This window comes from Pelobates fuscus, chromosome 1, assembly GCF_036172605.1.
Source record: "Pelobates fuscus isolate aPelFus1 chromosome 1, aPelFus1.pri, whole genome shotgun sequence".
NCBI classification, from domain to species: Eukaryota; Metazoa; Chordata; class Amphibia; order Anura; family Pelobatidae; genus Pelobates; species Pelobates fuscus.
The window spans coordinates 106,584,005-106,604,575 of NC_086317.1; the positions used below are offsets into that span (position 1 = coordinate 106,584,005).

At 46.7% G+C, this 20,571-nt stretch overlaps 1 protein-coding gene across 3 annotated transcripts in view; it reads right to left on the minus strand.

The window, feature by feature from the left end:
* TBL1X (transducin beta like 1 X-linked) overlaps positions 1-20,571 on the minus strand; it is a 332,695-nt gene that overhangs the window by 43,436 nt on the left and 268,688 nt on the right. For all 3 annotated transcript variants that reach the window (XM_063450157.1, XM_063450158.1, XM_063450156.1), the window contains exon 6: positions 4,753-4,885. In XM_063450157.1, the coding sequence (XP_063306227.1) occupies positions 4,753-4,885 (133 nt within the window). The remainder of the gene's footprint in view (positions 1-4,752; positions 4,886-20,571) is intronic.

Consider the following 20,571-nt stretch of genomic DNA (forward strand, 5'->3'; position numbering starts at 1 on the left):
ATGCGATAAGGACCAATGAAGCGGGGAGCCAATTTCATAGAAGGCACCCGGAGGCGAATATTCCGTGTGGAAAGCAAAACCCTGTCCCCCACAACATAGGAAGGAGCCGCTCTGCGATGCTTGTCAGCCTGAGCCTTCTGGCGGGCAGCAGAGTCCACCAAAGAACGCTGAACCTGCTCCCAAGTATTACGCAAACCAGCCAAATGCTCATCCAGAACTGGCATGCCCTGTGAGGAGAATGCAGCCGGAAGAACAACGGGATGCTGGCCATAGACAACGTAAAAAGGGCTTTTGCCGGAAGAATCATGAGTGGCATTATTCCGAGCAAATTCAGCCCAAGGAAGCAGGTCAGACCAATTGTCCTGATGGTGAGACACAAAACAACGGAGGTACTGCTCAAGAGACTGGTTGGCACGTTCAGCAGCTCCATTAGACTGGGGATGGTAAGCGGAAGAAAATGAGAGGGAAATACCCATCTCCGAACAAAAGGCTTTCCAGAACCTGGAAACAAATTGGCTACCCCTATCGGATACAATAGATAAGGGAATACCATGTAATCGAAACACTTCTCTAGCGAAGATAAGAGCCAATTCCTTGGAAGTGGGCAACTTGCGAAGAGACACAAAGTGAGCCATTTTGGAAAACCGATCTACTATCATTAGGATGACTGTGTTACCATTCGAAGGGGGTAATTCAACAATAAAATCCATTGATAGATTAGACCAAGGTCTCTCGGGAACGGGCAACGGATGCAACAGCCCACAAGGAACTCTACGAGAAGTTTTCATACATGCACAAGTAGTACAAGCACTTATATAGTCAGTAACATCCTTACGTAAGGTATCCCACCAGAAATACCGAGAAACGGCTGACACTGTTTTGGAAATACCAGGATGTCCAGCAGTCTTAGTATCGTGATAAAGTGACAGAATATCCCGTCTCTCGGGAATGTCAACGAACAATTTATCATTAGGCCTCTCGCTGGGTGCCATGCCTTGTTTCGCTTGTATGGCCTGCAAGAGGGACGAGGAAATAGACAATATAGTAGTTGCTATTATCCTGTCTGGGGGAATGACAGGAGTGACATCAATCTCCTGTTTGTCAATAGTCTCGAATTGTCTGGACAGAGCGTCCGCTTTGGTGTTCCGGTCACCTGGCCTATAGGTGATTATATAATTAAAATGAGACAAGAACAGTGACCACCTAGCCTGCCTTGAAGACAATCTTTTAGCTTCGCTAAGGTAGGATAGGTTCTTATGATCTGTAAATATGAGAATAGGATCCTTAGTTCCTTCTAGCAAATGTCTCCATTCTTTGAGTGCTAAAATGATAGCAAGGAGTTCGCGATTACCCACATCATAATTCCTCTCTGCCTTGGACATTTGTTTAGAAAAGAAGCCACAAGGATGCAATGGCTTGTCAGGAGACTCTCTTTGGGATAAGACAGCACCTACCCCTATATCGGAAGCATCAACCTCAAGTATATATGGCAATGAGGGGACAGGATGCTGTAAAATAGGGGCAGAGGCGAACGTAGTTTTAAGAAAGTCAAAAGCCTGAAGTGCCTCAGTAGACCAGACACGTGTATTGCCATCCTTTTTAGTCATACGAGTAATAGGCGCTACTATAGACGAAAAACCTTTGATAAAACGTCTATAATAATTAGAGAAACCCAGAAAACGCTGGATGGCTTTCAGACCTTGCGGCAGAGGCCATTCTATGACTGCAGCGAGCTTCTGGGGATCCATCCGAAAACCCTCGGCGGAAATCAAATACCCTAGAAACTGGACCTCGGACTGGTCGAATAGACATTTTTCTAATTTGCAATAAAGACCATTAGCAAGAAGGGTCTTCAGAACTGTAGTAACATGTCTGTGATGAGCGTGAATGTCAGTAGAATATATTAAAATGTCATCCAAGTACACAATAACAAATGAGTGAATAAAGTCCCTTAAGACATCATTAATAAATTCTTGGAACACTGCTGGGGCATTGCAAAGCCCAAATGGCATGACGGTATACTCATAATGACCTGACCGAGTGTTAAAGGCTGTCTTCCATTCGTGGTCCTTTTTAATACGTATCAAATTGTATGCTCCCCTAAGATCTAATTTGGTGAATACCGTAGCATGTTTGAGCCTGTCAAACAATTCTGTTATTAGAGGTATAGGGTAAGCATTTTTGATGGTGATCTTGTTAAGACCTCTATAATCAATGCAAGGTCTTAAATCACCTTCTTTCTTTGATACAAAGAAGAACCCCGCTCCAGCCGGAGAAGAGGATCTTCTAATAAATCCCTTGTCTAATGACTCTTTAATGTACTCCTCCATGACACGGTTTTCTTGAACCGATAGGGGGTACACCCTGCCCTTAGGAGGTATAGTACCAGGCAACAAATCAATAGCACAATCGTAGGGTCTGTGAGGCGGTAATTTGTCAGCCTCTCTTTTATCAAAGACAGTCTTTAAAGTTAAATACTGAGAGGGTATTGTCGTAGATAAAGGAGGAACAGTAGGAACGTTAATAGAATTCACAGGCGTGACTTCAATAGTACATGACTCATGGCAGGCTTCACTCCATGATTTTATCTGCCCTGTCTCCCAGTCAAAAATGGGATTGTGGGCACGTAACCATGGATACCCTAACACCAACTGTGAAGAGGGAGAGGTGATGACCTGGAACCGAATGGTTTCATAGTGTAGAACCCCTGTGTACATGTGTAGCGGTGTAGTCTCGTGAGTAACAACAGGAGATATCAATGGTCTACCATCTATGGCCTCAACGGCCAAGGGTATCTCCTTCTCTCTGATGGGAATATTGTTTCTCTTTACAAAACCAGAGTCTATAAAGTTCTCGGCTGCCCCAGAATCAACCAGGGCGTCTATGTTTTCAACTATACAACTCTCTCCCATATGTAAAGAAACAGGGAGAAGCAGTCGGTTAGGAGGCAATGTAGGAGACTTAGAAATCACACCCAAGGCCAGTCCCCTATAAGGTCTTAGGTGCGAGAGTTTTCCGGGAGCAGAGGACACTCCTTTACCATATGGTCTCTCTTACCACAATATAGGCAGAGTCCCTCCCTTCTCCTATGTAATTTCTCAGTATCTGAGAGTTTGGCAACCCCTAATTGCATAGGTTCCTCTTCAGATACTTTAACACTCTCCGGTATATTAACTCTGGGTTGAATAGGTGTAACAAAACGTCTATTCCTGTTCTTAGTATAGATCCTGTCACGAATCCTATTATCTATATCGATGAGGTAGTCAATAAGGTCCTCTAAGGCAATAGGAAGCTCCTTAGCTGCTACCTCATCCAATATAGAGTCTGATAAACCTTCCATGAAGGCCGTAGTTAACCCATTATTGGTCCAATCGACCTGTGAGGCAAGGGTACGAAACTGTATAGCGTAATCAGCCACAGACCTAGAACCCTGTTTAACCCTCATTAATGCTCTAGCGGCATTCTTAGACCTTTTCATAGTATCAAAAGTTCTGCGAAAAGCTGTTAGGAAACTGTGAAAGTTATGCACCATAGGTCCATTAGCCTCCCAAATAGGGTTTGCCCATTCAAGTGCTTTGTCGGTAAGTTGGTGCATAAATAACCCAACTTTAGACCTCTCTGTGGGAAATGAACGTGGATACATTTCAAAATGAAACTCTATTTGGTTAATGAACCCTCTGCATGTCTTAGAATCCCCTCCATACCTAGGAGGAGGCGTTAAATGTGCTGTAGCGTTAGGCATAGTCGATACTTCAGGAAGCAGGGGTGCAGGAGGGTTAGGTGCGGTTGCTGGAATGGTTCTAGCTAAGAGCGTCTGGAGAGCCTGAGCTATTTGATCCATACGGTGATCCTGCTCTACAAATCTAGCCTCATGGGTCGCCATCTGTTGAGCTAAATCTGCGGGGTCCATGGCCCTATCGTAATGTAACGAGTATATACCCCTACACGCAGGATCCAGCCTAACAGAAGACAGTACAGAGGAGAGATACGTCTACCGGACCTTAGAGTGGCCGGACTCGACGTAATAGGATAAGACAGAGTCAGGAACGATCCGAGGTCAAGGGCACAAAGAGACAGCGTAAACGAAAACTAGCCGGGGACTGGTACACAGGAATCAGCAAGCCGGCAAACAGTACAGAATAGGATAAAGCGAAAACGAAGTCAGAATACAAAGCCAAGGTCAAATACGGAGAAACACAACTGAACACAACAAGCACTAAAGGGAACTGTAGCAGAAACCACGATAGGGCAAGGAACTAAGGGAAAAGGGTAAGTATAAGTAGCCTTCAAACTAATGTGATTGGCTCCTGTCACTTCCACTCCCCCAACAGGTAAGTGTATGGGGTGATTGGCATGACAGGAGCCAATGGGAGCCTTTTTGCAATTTAGGCTCCCACTGTCTCTTTAAGAGCGCGCCCGAGATTCGCGGCGCGCTCTTAGCTGCAGACGGGACACGTGACCGCTTCTCGCGGTCACTGCCCGCCTTCCTGTCTGAACAGTCAGACGAGCCGCGCGCGGCTCGTGCAGCCGCAGGACCGCGCGCGGCTTGAAGAGAGGACCGCGTCCGGCCCCCGGATAAGGTAAGTACCGCTACACTTTCCATCTGAAGTGAAGACTACTTCCTATATCCACCGAAATCATAAAACATTCAGAAATTGAAAATGCTCATTGTATTGATGAGACATGATTTGACAGTGAAAGAATAATAAAATAACAATATTTGATATTCAGAGATAGCAACATCTAGCTTACCCAGATGCTAAGAGGTCACTGACAGGATTCCAGGCACAAATGAAAACTTCTGATTCATGCCCGCGAAGGACTGTTGCTTTGTTAGGTGGAATTTCGACATCACCATCAATTTCCATTGGTTCTGCATGGTTATCTGCAAAACATATCACAAGCATGTTACATAGGATCATTAATGCACTAACGTAGTAATTTAGGCATCTGCCATATTTGTAGGTCTCCTGAAAATGTATTTACATAAAGCGTTTTAAAACAAGAATGTAAACAGATTCATTTTATTTTGATATAACCAACCATAGTAGAAGATGCATTTTTTGTGAGAAAAGGGTTGGGGTTGGCAAATTGGATCTTTGCCTAAAATCCTTGCACTGGCCCACATTACAAATGTCCTATTTTGCTGCAGCTGACTGGTTCTAATACTTTTTTAGATGAAAATCCCAATTATAACACAGGCATATAAAAACAAACCAAAAACAAATATTTTAAGACGGAATTCCGCCAATTAGAGCCCACACATTAACAGGTATGGAGTTGGCATTTGACACGAATGTTCTAAATGACAACAGCAGCTTACTAATCATTTTCTAAATACTTTTTAATACCAAGCAGAAGTTTTACTAAAGTTACTTGGTTCCACGGTATGAAACTTTGTATGAAATTGTGTATTCACATGCATATTATTCCCATTTTCCCTAACAATACCCTAATAACAAAAACCTGACAATATGTGAAGATATTAACAATGATCAAAAATCTATTGATTTTTTTTTTTTTACGATGTAGAACAAGGTGTTAGATTCACGTGATGAACATATGTTTAAGTCTTGACCGGTGTATAGTCGCCATATGGGCTGTCGGAACCTTGGACAAAACCCCCCACGTACCTAACCCAATAACACACTGACACTATGGTATATGGGAAAATGTGTCCACAGCTTTATTAAACAAATATATAATATAATTATAATATAACGATAATACTGCTTAATAATAACAATCATAATAATGACAGCAATAAATTAACATATAAATTAACATATAAACATGGGTCATTGCCCCCACCTTCCACCCCTCGCATCCGTATCCTTCTTTTTAATAAAGGGCAATGACCCCAACATAACTAACACAAATATATAATAACAGTTTCCAACCTCTCCAACTTGAACCGAATAAGTGGCAACCATAAGTAACCACGGCAGGGGTATACCCGGATACCCCTGCCCCACCAGGTTCTGAGCCACCTCCAGGACTCGAAACCTACCAACCACCAGTGACCACAATTCTCCATGTTCCTCACGTTCCTCACGTTCCTCATAGGGAGCCTATGTCCTCTCTCTCAGCTCCCTATCCCGCCGCTGTGAAAAAACGGGATAACCCCCTTTTGAGCATAAATACAGGGAGGGTGGGCGGGACAAACTACACCGGGTAGGAAATTAAAAGTGCACATTACAAAATGGCTCCTTATTTAAATAGCCAAACCCCCAAATCCCATAACCCACCTGTCCTGTCTGTTCCTCCTAAGCCCGCCTCCTAACCCCTGTCAAGGCCCTGTTCCACTTAAGCTGTGCTTTTGGCTACATGGGGCTACAGTATTGATCTTGTCTTTAGATTCTTTATTTGAAAAGACATAGAATACATATCTTTAAGATACGTGCAGATCTAGTGCGTATTATTCTTTTATATAAGCCACGGAATGTGTCCGTCTAGTAGATCAGTTACATGTAATGTAACTGTTAAATTAAGTGCACCAGCAACTGTCACATCACACAATACAATTTGGTTCTCCAAGACTTTGATACATTGCATCAAATGCTTTACTGGGCAAGCTTGCTAATAAAAGCAACATGGAAGTTTTTAAAGAATCAGATCCTTCTAAAACGAACATTGGGCTTATCACAGAGCATTAAAACATGAGATATACTTTAGAAAAAAAAATGTGTAAATTATGAGAGGGAGAGAAAAAGGAAACAGAAGTAAATTGATGGAAATATAAATGGGGTAGGGTAATATGAAAAAGATATAAGGTTATGAATAGAAAAAAAGAAAGCAGATCTATCAGTACCATAGAAAAGTTTTGCACAGTTACATTGTAAGCCTGAATTGGCTTAACCAGAGAATTTCTGGCATATTAATTTAAGCCTCATTACGGCGCATGTGCATGTACAGCAATATTAAAGAAATGACTGACAGCGTAATTTCTTTGCAGGTGCCCTGGACAGTAGCTGCTGCAGAAGTGCCTTTTCTGTTTATCAGTGCTGCAAAACTCACCTAACCAAGTCCTTCAATAGTACACCCTGTTCCAAATTATTATGAAAATTCTATTTAAGTGTCACAAAGATTAAATATTTTGTTTTTCAGTTTAACTCATGGATGGCATTGTGTCTCAGGGCTCTTTTGATCACTGAAAACAATCTCGGACACCTGTGATAATTAGATTGCCAGGTGAGCCCAATTTAAGAAAAAACTACTAAAGGAGGGTGTTCCACATTATTAAGCAGAGCACCATTTTCATGCAAAATGGGGAAGAAAAATGATCTCTCTGCTGCCAAAAAGAGTGAAATAGTTCAATGGCCTTGGACGAGGTATGAAAACATTAGATATTTCACAAAAACGTAAGCGTGATCATTGCACTATTAAGAGATTTGCGGCTGATTCAGAGCACAGACAGGTTTGTGCAGATAAGGCACATTGAGGAAGATTTCTGCCAGATCCGTGCATCGGATCAAGAGAGCAGTTGCTAAAATACCATTACATAGCAGCAAACAGATATTTGAAGCTGCTGGTGCCTCTGGAGTCCCACGGACATCAAGGTGTAGATTGCTCCAGAGTCTTGCAACTGTGCATAAACCTTCTATTCGGCCACCACTAACCAATGCTCACAAGCAGAAACAGCTGCATTGGGCAGAAAAGTACATAAAGACTAATTTTCAAACAGTCCTGTTCACTGATGAGTGTTGTGCAACCCTAGATGGTCCAGATGGATGGAGTAGTGGATGGTTGGTGGACGGCTGTGACATCAGCAAGGCGGTGGTGGAGTCATGTTTTGGGCCGGAACCACAGGAAGAGAGCTGGTCGGCCCCTTTAGGTTCCCCAAAGGTGTAAAGATGACTCTGCAAAGTATGTGGAGTTTCTGACTAACCACTTTCTTCCCTGGTACAGAAGGAAGAACTATGCTTTCCGTAATAAAATCATCTTCATGCATGACAATGCCCCATCTCATGCTGCCAAGAATACCCCTGCATCAATGGCTGCTATGAGGATAAAAGGAGAGAAAGTCATGGTGTGGCCTCCATCTTCCCCTGACCTCAATCCTATTGAGAACCTTTGGAGCATCCTCAAGCAAAAGATCTATGAGGGTGGGAGGCAGTTTACATCCAAACAGCAGCTCTGGGAGGCTATTCTGACATATGGCAAACAAATTCAAGCAGAAACTGCCCAAAAACTCACAAGCTCAATGGATGCAAGACTTGTGAAGCTGCTATCAATAAGGGGTCCTATGTTATAATGTAATGTGTTATTAATAGAAGGACAGTGATTGACGGGCATTGAGAAAAGGAGTTAGATGTATAAGGAGAGATACAAAGAAGGTTGGAGATACAAAATGCTACATGAAATTACAATGGAGGCAGATTACAAATTGAAATTAAGATTCAAGGAGTGAAAGAAATGAATCAGCTGAAAAAAAGGAGAGAAAGCAAAGAAATTTGATATAATTGGATGCAATATATGAAGAAGTAACTATAAAGCAGGGCTTGACAAATCCCAGGCGCCAGGTCAACTAAGAATTTTGCCCTGGCGTCTGAGGTTGGTCGGCCCATTCCCTCCCTCCTCTCACAGGGGAATTGCAAGCTGGAAGGGCAGCATATAAAAACTTCCAGCTTGCTCCCTGCCCCCCGCCCACTCGCATTCCTATGAGCCCGCCCACCCACACTGCTCAAAGCTGGTCCGCCTGCTCCCATTCCACAGAGTCGTCCCGGCTGCTTTCCTCAGAGCTGGCCTCCAGCCCGCCCCTTTATGTAATGCCAGCTGCCCGCCCATTCCCCTGAGAGCTGGGAGGAAATAATTACAGTTCCCTTCACTTCCTCCCGGCGCACAGAGATCTGCACGGGGCTGAGGAGACAGGAGGAGAGGCAGTCTAGAACAGTGGCAGCTGCTCCCATCAGCCACAGCCAGCCCCACTAACCTATTTTCATTTGCTGCTGCCCAGTCCTACTGTACCCCAGGGAAGCCACCCATCCTTTTTATTTGTGTGTGTATATCTGTTATGTGTGTTTGTCTGTGTGTACCTATGAATCTTTGTGTGTGTATCAAATAATACTTTGTGACTGTGTGAGAGTGTATGTGTCTGTCAGTGTGTGTGTCTGTTAGTGTCTGTATGATAGAGTGTGTGTCTGCCATCGTGTGTGTGTGTCTGTCTGTCTATGAGTGTGTGCGTTTAGGTCACCAGCTCCCTCTGATCGCATTGGAAATATTCACTTTTTTCCAACGCTATGCCGGTCTCGATGCAGCTTGCCATCCTCCATAGCTGAGATTATCAACCAGCATCTCCTTGTAGAGATGCAATAAATCAGTGCATCTCTATGGGGAACTTTCAGAGCCTCCATGCAGTGCTTGGAAACGCTGAATGTAGGTGCTGCACATTGTGCAGCCCTGAGATAGGAGACAGTTTAGTGGCCGTTTAGTGGTTCTTTAGCCTTGGATCTCTACAGAAAGTAGAGTGTCATGCCAAAGCATGAGCTTGCATTTGATATTTGTAATTATTTGTTGTTTTTTTTTTTGTACATGTTTGGATAACCTTTATTGTATGTTGTACATTTTGTCATATTAAATGTTAACTTAACCAGCTTTTGTCTTTTTTCTCTATGAGCTCACTCGGTTGATTATATATGTCTGATCAGTAAAGTAAGGTTGTGATACTATAATTCTGCTGTGTGTGGGGTAACCTAAGACGCCCGGATTTAAAGTCTTGATGGTGGCAGTAAAGTGTGCACTAGGGCGTTGGTGTAGAGGGGATTGCAGGGGCTAATTTAGTGATTGCTGGGACTAGCAACAGGTAACCAGGGGTCTGGTGTCATTAACCCTGTCACCTCCACACTCTCCCCACTGTCTCGGCTGGGCAAGAGGATAGTATAACTTTGTTATTTTAATTTTACAACAAGCAGCTATTTTTCACAGCAGAAATCTATTATAAAAATAAAGATATGTAATGTAATGCAAGGCTACTTAGGGGGGCTGTTAGAAGGGAGTGCTGGAGAACAGAACCCCTCAGTCAGGTAATATGGTGGGATTGCACTAAATACCTGGATGTGCAGCATGTACCTGCTTTCAATACCTAGAGAGCATCCAGCAACCCTCTGATCATGAGTATAGCGTAAGTGATACATCATGACATATCTCCATCTCTTTGCCAGTGTAGGGGTCATCAAGCTTCCCCTCAACTGAAGTACAACAGAATATCAATGAGAATACCCTTCAATCACACTGGAGAACAGAGTAGAATACAATGCATCAAATGAAGGGATGAAAATTGAAAGATAAAAGAAGGTGTAGATAATAGAAAGGAGAGAACACAAACAAGAATAAGGTAGAAGAAAACATGATGGTGGAGAGGAAAGATTAGGTAAAATGAAGGAGCAGTGCCATAAGTGAATAGGGTGAGGATGAGAAAGAGAAAATAAAATGAAAGATGAAATAAATATGAAGGTGGATAAATAGGTAAATAGCATAAATAGAAAAGAAATGAAATAATGATAGATACATGCTGCGAAATGCAGTAGTAAGGATGAAATGAAGGACAATTTGTGGGTAGCGATAAATCAGAGAAATTATATCTATGCAATGACAGTATATATATATATATAGTATGTGCTATATAAATGGCGATAATAATAATTTACCCATCTTCATATGGTCTAACTGAGAAATATAGGCCACCATCTTTTCCAGGGGTAATAGATCTATCTTTAAAAAATCAGCCATACAGGGAGTGCAGAATTATTAGGCAAGTTGTATTTTTGAGGATTAATTTTATTATTGAACAACAACCATGTTCTCAATGAACCCAAAAAAACTCATTAATATCAAAGCTGAATATTTTTGGAAGTAGTTTTTAGTTTGTTTTTAGTTATAGCTATTTTAGGGGGATATCTGTGTGTGCAGGTGACTATTACTGTGCATAATTATTAGGCAACTTAACAAAAAACAAATATATAACCATTTCAATTATTTATTTTTTACCAGTGAAACCAATATAACATCTCAACATTCACAAATATACATTTCTGACATTCAAAAACATAACAAAAACAAATCAGTGACCAATATAGCCACCTTTCTTTGCAAGGACACTCAAAAGCCTGCCATCCATGGATTCTGTCAGTGTTTTGATCTGTTCACCATCAACATTGCGTGCAGCAGCAACCACAGCCTCCCAGACACTGTTCAGAGAGGTGTACTGTTTTCCCTCCTTGTAAATCTCACATTTGATGATGGACCACAGGTTCTCAATGGGGTTCAGATCAGGTGAACAAGGAGGCCATGTCATTAGATTTTCTTCTTTTATACCCTTTCTTGGCAGCCACGCTGTGGAGTACTTGGACGCGTGTGATGGAGCATTGTCCTGCATGAAAATCATGTTTTTCTTGAAGGATGCAGACTTCTTCCTGTACCACTGCTTGAAGAAGGTGTCTTCCAGAAACTGGCAGTAGGACTGGGAGTTGAGCTTGACTCCATCCTCAACCCGAAAAGGCCCCACAAGCTCATCTTTGATGATACCAGCCCAAACCAGTACTCCACCTCCACCTTGCTGGCGTCTGAGTCGGACTGGAGCTCTCTGCCCTTTACCAATCCATCCATCTGGCCCATCAAGACTCACTCTCATTTCATCAGTCCATAAAACCTTAGAAAAATCAGTCTTGAGATATTTCTTGGCCCAGTCTTGACGTTTCAGCTTGTGTGTCTTGTTCAGTGGTGGTCGTCTTTCAGCCTTTCTTACCTTGGCCATGTCTCTGAGTATTGCACACCTTGTGCTTGTGGGTACTCCAGTGATGTTGCAGCTCTGAAATATGGCCAAACTGGTGGCAAGTGGCATCTTGACTTTTCTCAGTTCATGGGCAGTTATTTTGCGCCTTGGTTTCTCCACACGCTTTTTGCGACCCTGTTGACTATTTTGAATGAAACGCTTGATTGTTCGATGATCACGCTTCAGAAGCTTTGCAATTTTAAGAGTGCTGCATCCCTCTGCAAGATATCTCACTATTTTTGACTTTTCTGAGCCTGTCAAGTCCTTCTTTTGACCCATTTTGCCAAAGGAAAGGAAGTTGCCTAATAATAATGCACACCTGATATAGGGTGTTGATGTCATTAGACCACACCCCTTCTCATTACAGAGATGCACATCACCTAATATGCTTAATTGGTAGTAGGCTTTCGAGCCTATACAGCTTGGAGTAAGACAACATGCATAAAGAGGATGATGTGGTCAAAATACTCATTTGCCTAATAATTCTGCACTCCCTGTATATTTCTCATATACAATATGTCTCCCTAACCGCTCTCCTCCTCTTCCCCTCTCCTAAAGGGCAGCAACACTACATCCCATTTCTTCGACCCATGGCTTACCCTCCATCATTCTTCCACCCCACATGTATGTGTTCTTTCCTACTTTATACTAAAATTGGATTTTGTTCAACTATGTAGTGCATGTTCTTATGTAAGAGGTCGGGGCCCTCTTCACCTATCGTAAATATGAAAAGAAAAAGAAAAATGGAAATTGCTGGAGATGCTGAAAATATTGCGATTAGTTAAGAACAATGAGAGAAACAAACTGGGTAGTGTTAATATTTCAAGGAGTGAAACATATGGCGTTTGCAAGCTTAGAGTGTAAGACATCAAAGCCAATTAAGATGTATTGTTATTCTTAGTGACATGAGAGTTGATCCAAGACTAGATAATTCTCAGACTCATATTATAATTATCACCTTGGTTTATACAGGAGTGATTCACTGTGTGAATTCTGTAGGTCCCACTTCTCCTAAAATATGCAGATGTATGCAATTAAATTGCATGTATATATATTAATACACACACACACACAGTTTAATTGCATACATCTACATATTTATAGTTGTATAACAACCTGTAGCCCACGGAGCAACGCAGGGGGGGAGTGGGCCTTGACAGGGCCAGAAAGTTGGCAGGTGAATTGGAGGTCAGGGGGTGGGCCTAGCTAGTGTGGGGAGGAGAGGGGTAGTTTAAATAGCGGCCATTTTAGGTTGAGGCCATCTTAATCTGAGCTGCCCTTACCTGTGAATTGTTACAGGTCAGAGTAGCTCTTCTTCTTTCTTTTGCTGCAGGTCATGGCGTCCACCGAAGAAATCCTGGCTGGAGTCCGATCGTTGGTGCAGGAGAGAGGCTTCGGATGGTTACAGGAGCAGCTGGGGGTTCCGAGCACGTCTGCTCCCCCCGTCGGTGCGGCGGAGAAGAGGCCTGTCACTCGGGCGAGACCGCCCCAGCGGCTCAGTCCGGGTGCGGTGCCGGCGGCGCGGAGGAAGAAGAGCCCTGCAGTCATGGAGACCGAGGTGGCTGGTGGGTCTGGAAGCCGGGGAGGCTCGGAACGGCGGCTGGTGCTGCCGGGTCGTCACGGTGCCGGTCAGGTGCGACGGAAGGCCGGGAAGGGGCCTCTAGCCCAGAGCGCCCTCTGTCGACGGACGGAAGAAAGGACACCCCTGGCTGTTGCTGGAGCCCAGGGCAAGGAGGCTGAGCAGAGGATCGGAGGAGGAGCAGTGCTGGTGTCCCAGCGTCCCGGTGAGTCGCCCCCTGGGGGCAACACTGAGGGGCAGGGGGGTGTCAGGGGATCGGGGAGCACCATGACAGCGGGCTCACATGGAGGTAGTGGGGTCCAGGCGGGCAGCTCGACAAGCAAGTCAGCCCTGTCAGGGGTTAGGTCCTCAGCAGTGGATTCCGGGGATGAAGGGAGCCAGAGGAGTGGGAGTGTGCCCCAGCCCAGCGGCAGGTCAAAGGTGCAGAGGGACTACAGCCAGGAGCGGAGTGTTGGAAGGAGAGTAAGGGAGCTGGTGACCGGGAAGGACAGCGCGAGGCGGGATAGTCGGAGCCAGAGGAGGGGCCATGCAGACGGGGAACCCCGGGGGTGTGATGCGCGGGAGGCCTTCTCAGGTCGCTCCCAGGTTCAACGGCGCAGGGCAGGCCCCACGAGGGGGGCAGATAGAGCCACGCCAGACAGCGGGAGGGATGGATATGGCAGCTCAGGACGATCTTCGGAGCGAGGCAGGTCCAAGGACAGGAGTCCTTCGAGGAGTAGGGATAGGAGGAGGAGGTCCACCACTAGGGACGGATGGAGGAGGCACCGGCGCAGCGAGTCAGGGTCGAAAGACAGTGTTGTTTCCAGGCGGAGCGGGACTAGGAGCGACCGTGGGTCTCAGGCCAAGCGGGGGACGGGGTCTGGTCTTGACGGGACAGGAGACAAATGTGACGGACGGGTGAGGCTCAATATGAACAGACTACCCAGGTCACCTTCTCATTACAGGTCACGAAGTGTGTCGCCTACAAGAATGGATCGCAGCAGGGCGGGCAGGAAACGACGTCCCCTGGACGCTTCGGAGCCAGTCGAGGCGGTCGAAAGGACGGTACCCCCGCGGCCATCCGAGGTCCGGGGAGTGGGTGGTGAGTTGACATCTACACCTCATTCTGGGAGCTTGTTAGGATGCTTGCAATCACTTTTGGGGTCATGGTCGGGGGAGGCTGGGTCCCCTGGGCACTTCGGGGAGGTGTGGGCAGCGGATAGCGACTTAGGTGTAGGAGGGGGTCCCGTGGCGACACCAGCGGGGGGCGCGAGAGGGGGCGCCGCGGATGCGGATACTGGGAAGGTCGACTGTGCGGGTGCTTTGGAGGACCGCGGTGATATTTCGGAGGCGGGCGGGACCATTGGGCTGTCACTTAAAGGCTGAAGTTAAGGAGAGGATAGGTAAGGGGGAATTTGTCGAAATATTTTCTCTTCTTCCCTTAGAGGAGTTTCTAGATTTGAAAGAGGAAGACAAGAAGGACGCAAAAAAGGAGGAGGAGGAGAAAAGGCGTAAGTATCGTAAGATACCTAAGACATTCGGTAACTGGCTGCGTGCCTTCTGCATACTGGCGAGCGTGATCGGGGAAAAGAACCCGGAACGATGCTCACAGCTTTTTTGCTATCTGGACGGCATTGGGGATGCATACAGGACCTACGGGGGACTCGCTTGGTGGAGGTATGATGAGCAGTTTAGGCAGCGCCTAGCGGCGAATCCGGCCATGCGGTGGGACCAGATGGACCTGCCTTTGTGGATGAGGTTGATGATGGCCCAAAAGAGTGCTCCCTTTCTCGGGACAGCCGGCGCGGGCCCAAGTGGTGGCGCGTCGGCGGGACAGAAGAAGGGTTTGTGCTGGCTCTTCAATGAGGGGCAGTGCAAGTGGGGAGCGTCCTGTAAATTCAAACATGAGTGCTCCGGCTGTGGCGGCAATCATGGCCTCTCCAGATGCTTCAAGAAAGGGAAAGCTGGCACTGGAGGGGGGGGCACTGGCGCGGCAGCCCCCGTTTCTGCGGCGGGGGGCATCTCCGGTGAAGGTAGACGCGATGTTGCCGTGGCTAAGGCAATACGCTAACCGGGAAGTAGCCAGTTTTTTTTTTGTGGGACGGGTTCACGAACGGTTTCGTAATTCCGTTCCAGGAAAGGGGTCCGGGTGTGCTTTGCGGGAATATCAAATCGGTGCTGGCTCATCCGGGGGTGGTTAGGGAGAAATTGCAGAAGGAGGTGAGTTTGGGGAGGATGGCAGGCCCGTTTGAGGCTTCGCCCATGCCGGGTTTGCGGGTGCCACCGCTAGGGGTGGTCCTTAAGAAGGAAGTGGGTAAGTTCCGTTTGATACATCACTTATCGTACCCGGCTGGGGCGTCGGTGAATGATGATATCGACGCGACCTTGTGCTCAGTCTCCTATACATCATTTGACAATGCTGTCGAGTTGGTGCGGAGGGCGGGGCGCGGGGCATTGATGGCTAAGGTGGATGTGGAGGCGGCGTTTAGATTGCTTCCCATTCACCCGGATTGTCATCATTTACTTGGTTGCTACTTCGACGGGGAGTTCTTTGTGGATCTCTGTTTGCCTATGGGTTGCGCGATATCTTGCGCATATTTTGAAAAGTTCAGCACGTTCCTGGAGTGGGTGGTCCGGAAGGAGTCGGCCGGGGGTGCGGTGGTACACTACCTGGACGACTTCTTGTGTGTCGGCCCGGCGGGGACGGGGCGTTGTGGGCAGATACTGAAAGTGTTCCAGTGGGTAGCACATAAGTTTGGGGTGCCGTTGGCGGCAGATAAAACGGTGGGGCCGGTAACGTGCCTCAGTTTCCTAGGGCTGGAAATTGACTCAGTGCGAGGGGAGTGCAGGTTGCCGCTTGACAAACTGCACGCCCTGCGGGAATCGGTGGATGCGGTGGCGAAGGCGAGGAAGGTGACGTTGAGGGGTTTGCAGTCGTTGATAGGGAGCCTTAACTTCGCTTGTCGGGTGATTCCCATGGGGAGAGTTTTTTGCCGGCTGCTGGCTCACGCAACGAGCGGGGTGAAGCGGCCGTCGCACTACGTGAGAGTTTCAGCAGAGATGAGGGCTGACTTAAGGGTGTGGGCGCGCTTTCTGCGGGATTTTAATGGTCGGGTATTTTTCCGGGTGCCGGTGGGGTCCTCGGAGGATTTGAGACTGTTCACGGACGCTTCGGGTAGCGTAGGGTTTGGGGCCTTTTTCGCGGGTCGGTGGTGCGCGGAGGAGTGGCCGGTGGCTTGGAGGTCGAGCCCGCTGATTAGGAACCTGGCATTCCTGGAGTTCTTTCCGGTGGTAGTTGCGGTGACATTGTGGGGTGGGGACCTTTCTAACAAGAAGGTAGTATTTTACTCGGATAATATGGCAGTGGTGCTGTCATGACATGAAGGGGTGCTGCCCTGCAACAGCACTGTCCCTTTAAGTGTGGGAACCAACTTAGCAGATAAATAATGCTAGGACACGATAAATAGAGTAATAAAGAAAATGTATTAAGGCAAACCAAAAGGATATAGATATATATAATATATACAAAACAAAATATGACAATGCCACAAATATATAAATATATACAATAACCCAATATATACAATAGAGCAGGCAGAGTCCACGATAGTCCTAGGCAAAGGTAAAGGCTTAGTCAGGTTAGTGCAGCCACCAAGTACAAAATGAACATCAAGGGCAAAGTCCTAAGCAGGTCACACAGAAATAATGCAGCAAGGTCAGAATCACTGGAGAAGGAGTCTAGACAGGAACACTGCAGGCGAACACTGGAACAGGAGGCACAGGACACAGGACCATAAGGACATCGGAACACCGGATCAGGAAACACAAGATACTCAGGATACTCAGGAAACAAGACACAGGAGACAGGAAACAGGAGACAGGAGCCAGAATCACGGGAGCCAGGAAACAGCAGGTACAGGGTCAAGGATAGAGGATAATGATCTGACCAGGAGTGAGGGGAGAAACCAGAATATATAGGTGCTAAACAAGGGCCAGGTGTAGTGCCTAACGAAAGGAAATGAGAAACAGTGCCAAACAGAAAGAGTGGTGAGTGCGAGTACTGCACGAGGGCATATTGACTAAGGAGTGTCGTGACAGGTGCAGGCCATTAATGGCTTGTCTGCATCCTCGTTGCCGGTTGTTCGATTGCTGAGACAGTTGGTGTTGTTATGCATGTCATTTAACATTGTGTTCAGGGCTAAGCATATTCCGGGTTTGGAAAACGTTGTGGCTGACGCGTTGTCTCGTTTTCAGTGGGAACGTTTTCGGGAGGCGGCACCGGAGGCGCAGGACACGGGACACGCTTGCCCGGAGGAGATGTGGCAGCTCGCGACATCCTGCTTGGGGAGTACATAAAACATTCGCTGGCCCCGGGCACATGGTCTTCTTACGCTAAGGTTTGGCGGGTTTGGGATGAGACTGTGCGTCTGTTAGGCTCGGATGTCGCTGCATCTAGCCGGTTGGAGGTATTGTTATGGATTCTGTGCGGTTTGTTTGCTGAGCATTCCTCCCCTTCCATGGTGGATAGGCACCTCGCGGCCCTGGCGTTTCTCTTTAAATTCAATGGTTGGGTGGATGTGACGAAACATTTCCTGGTAAGACAGGCGGTGTGGTGCAGGTAAGAAGGTTTGGGATGAGAGGAGGCCGGTTTCCTTTCGGGTTCTACAGGGTTTGGTGGAGCGGTTACCAGACATATGTTCTTCTGGGCACGAGGTGGCTCTGTTTTCAACGGCGTTTGTGTGGGCCTTTTTCGGGGCTTTTAGGATTGGGGAATTGGTCAGTGCAAGCAAGGCGGGTAATGGGGGACTGAGATTGGAGGACGTAGCGGTGTGTTCGGACAGGGTGCAGATACGGTTGGCCCGTTCCAAGACGGATGTCTTTGGGAAAGGTTGTGCGGTTACGCTGGGTGCGTTGCCGGGATCGGGTGTGTGCCCAGTGGCCTGCGGGGCCAGGTTCCTGGAGTTAAGGCCGGAAGTCAAGGGTTGCTTCTTAGTGCATGCGGATGGTTCAGCGCTGTCGCGCTTCCAATTTACTAAGATTTTTCGGTTGGGATTAAAGGGGATGGGGCTAGATCCCTTGCAATTCGGAACGCACTCCTTCCGCATTGGGGCGGCCACGGAAGCCGCACGGCTGGGTTTGGGGAACGAGCGGATCAAGCGTATCGGTCGTTGGGAATCGATGCGGTTTCGCTCGTATGTACGCCCAGACAGGTTGGTGTGAACATAACAATGTGGGGGTGCAGCCGGGCTGCAGGGGTGATGCTTACCTTTTTTTTTTTGTCTCTCCTAGGTTGGACGGCAAGGATAATTGGCATTCTTACGTCTATTGGGCTCAGAAGAGAGTTGCAGTTCGAAAGAATGGGATACAGCTGGGCTTTCCTTTGGAGCAAGTGGAGATATACTGGTTTGGTTATCGGGGCTTTGACTGGCGGAGCATCAGTGGGGAACTTTTTCGCAAGGTGACGGGACGGGCATTGCCAGACGTGGTGGTGATCCACGGCGGGGGTAATGACCTGGGTTTGGTGCCGCTGCGCGGCTTGGTAAGGCAGATGAAGCGGGATGTGGATCGGCTGCGGGACCTGGTCCCTGGCGTGACAGTGGTGTGGTCGGAGATGGTGCCTCGGTGCAGGTGGAGACACGCCAGGGACACGGCTGCGGTCGCACGATCCAGGGGTAAGATCAATAAGATCATGGCTAGTTTTGTTCGGAGAGTGGGTGGCGTAGTGGTACGACACAGGGAACTGGAGGAGATGTTACCTGGTTACTTTAGGTCGGACGGTGTTCACCTTTCTGATGTAGGTTGCGATTTATTCAACTTAGGCTTGCAAGAGGGGATTGCGCAGGCCCTATTTATGTGTGGTGGGGGTCGCACAGGAGCTTAAGGGGTCAAGCCATGTGCTGTGGCGGAAATAGGGCTTGGGTAAACTGGCTATTTGGGGGTTATGAATGTGTTATGCCAAGTTCTAGGCTGGAGTAGGACGGAAGTTAAAGTGTTTGGTAGGTTCTAGCCCGTAGGTGGCGACGAACCTAGGGGTGTAGGGGTGTCTGGGTACACCCCTGCAGGTAAACAAATGTTGGGGCCTCTTTGGTAGGCCAGGTATTATTCGTTATGTATCAATTGTTATGTTTGTATTGTTTTGGTAGGGTCATTGTCAGGGGTATTTGGGATCGAGAGGAACGGAGTTATTACTGTTGACAATGACCCTAAATTGTTAATTTAAATATTTTATAATTAATAAAGCTGTGGACGTTGTACTCCAACAGAATAAGCGGTGTCTGTGTTTTATTTATAATTTTGCACATGCCGAATAACGTCTGTGCACATGTCATGTAGCCCACGGAGCAACGCAGGGGGGGAGTGGGCCTTGACAGGGCCAGAAAGTTGGCAGGTGAATTGGAGGTCAGGGGGTGGGCCTAGCTAGTGTGGGGAGGAGAGGGGTAGTTTAAATAGCGGCCATTTTAGGTTGAGGCCATCTTAATCTGAGCTGCCTTTACCTGTGAATTGTCCCTCCCACCCTCCCTTTATGTTAGGTTTTTTGTGGTAGTTCCCGTTTGGTCACAGCGGCGGGAAATAGGGCTTGGGTAAACTGGCTATTTGGGGGTTATGAATGTGTTATGCCAAGTTCTAGGCTGGAGTAGGACGGAAGTTAAAGTGTTTGGTAGGTTCTAGCCCGTAGGTGGCGACGAACCTAGGGGTGTAGGGGTGTCTGGGTACACCCCTGCAGGTAAACAAATGTTGGGGCCTCTTTGGTAGGCCAAGTATTATTCGTTATGTATCAATTGTTATGTTTGTATTGTTTTGGTAGGGTCATTGTCAGGGGTATTTGGGATCGAGAGGAACGGAGTTATTACTGTTGACAATGACCCTAAATTGTTAATTTAAATATTTTATAATTAATAAAGCTGTGGACGTTGTACTCCAACAGAATAAGCGGTGTCTGTGTTTTATTTATAATTTTGCACATGCCGAGCGATGTGACAGCACTTCATCTATAGGAAACTTTATAGGACTTTCAACAAAGATGCAGAAATATGTGCACTTTTGGGTCTTCACTCAAAAATATCACAAAAGTTTATTCCATATTCAGTGCAAAGTTGCCACATTGAATATATCAACGTATATATGAACTGAATATGGAATACACAAGTGTGATATTTTTGCATGAAGACCCATGAGTGGCCATATTGCTGGATCATAATAGGATGGATATAGATATATATGCAAGAAATCATAAAAACCATAA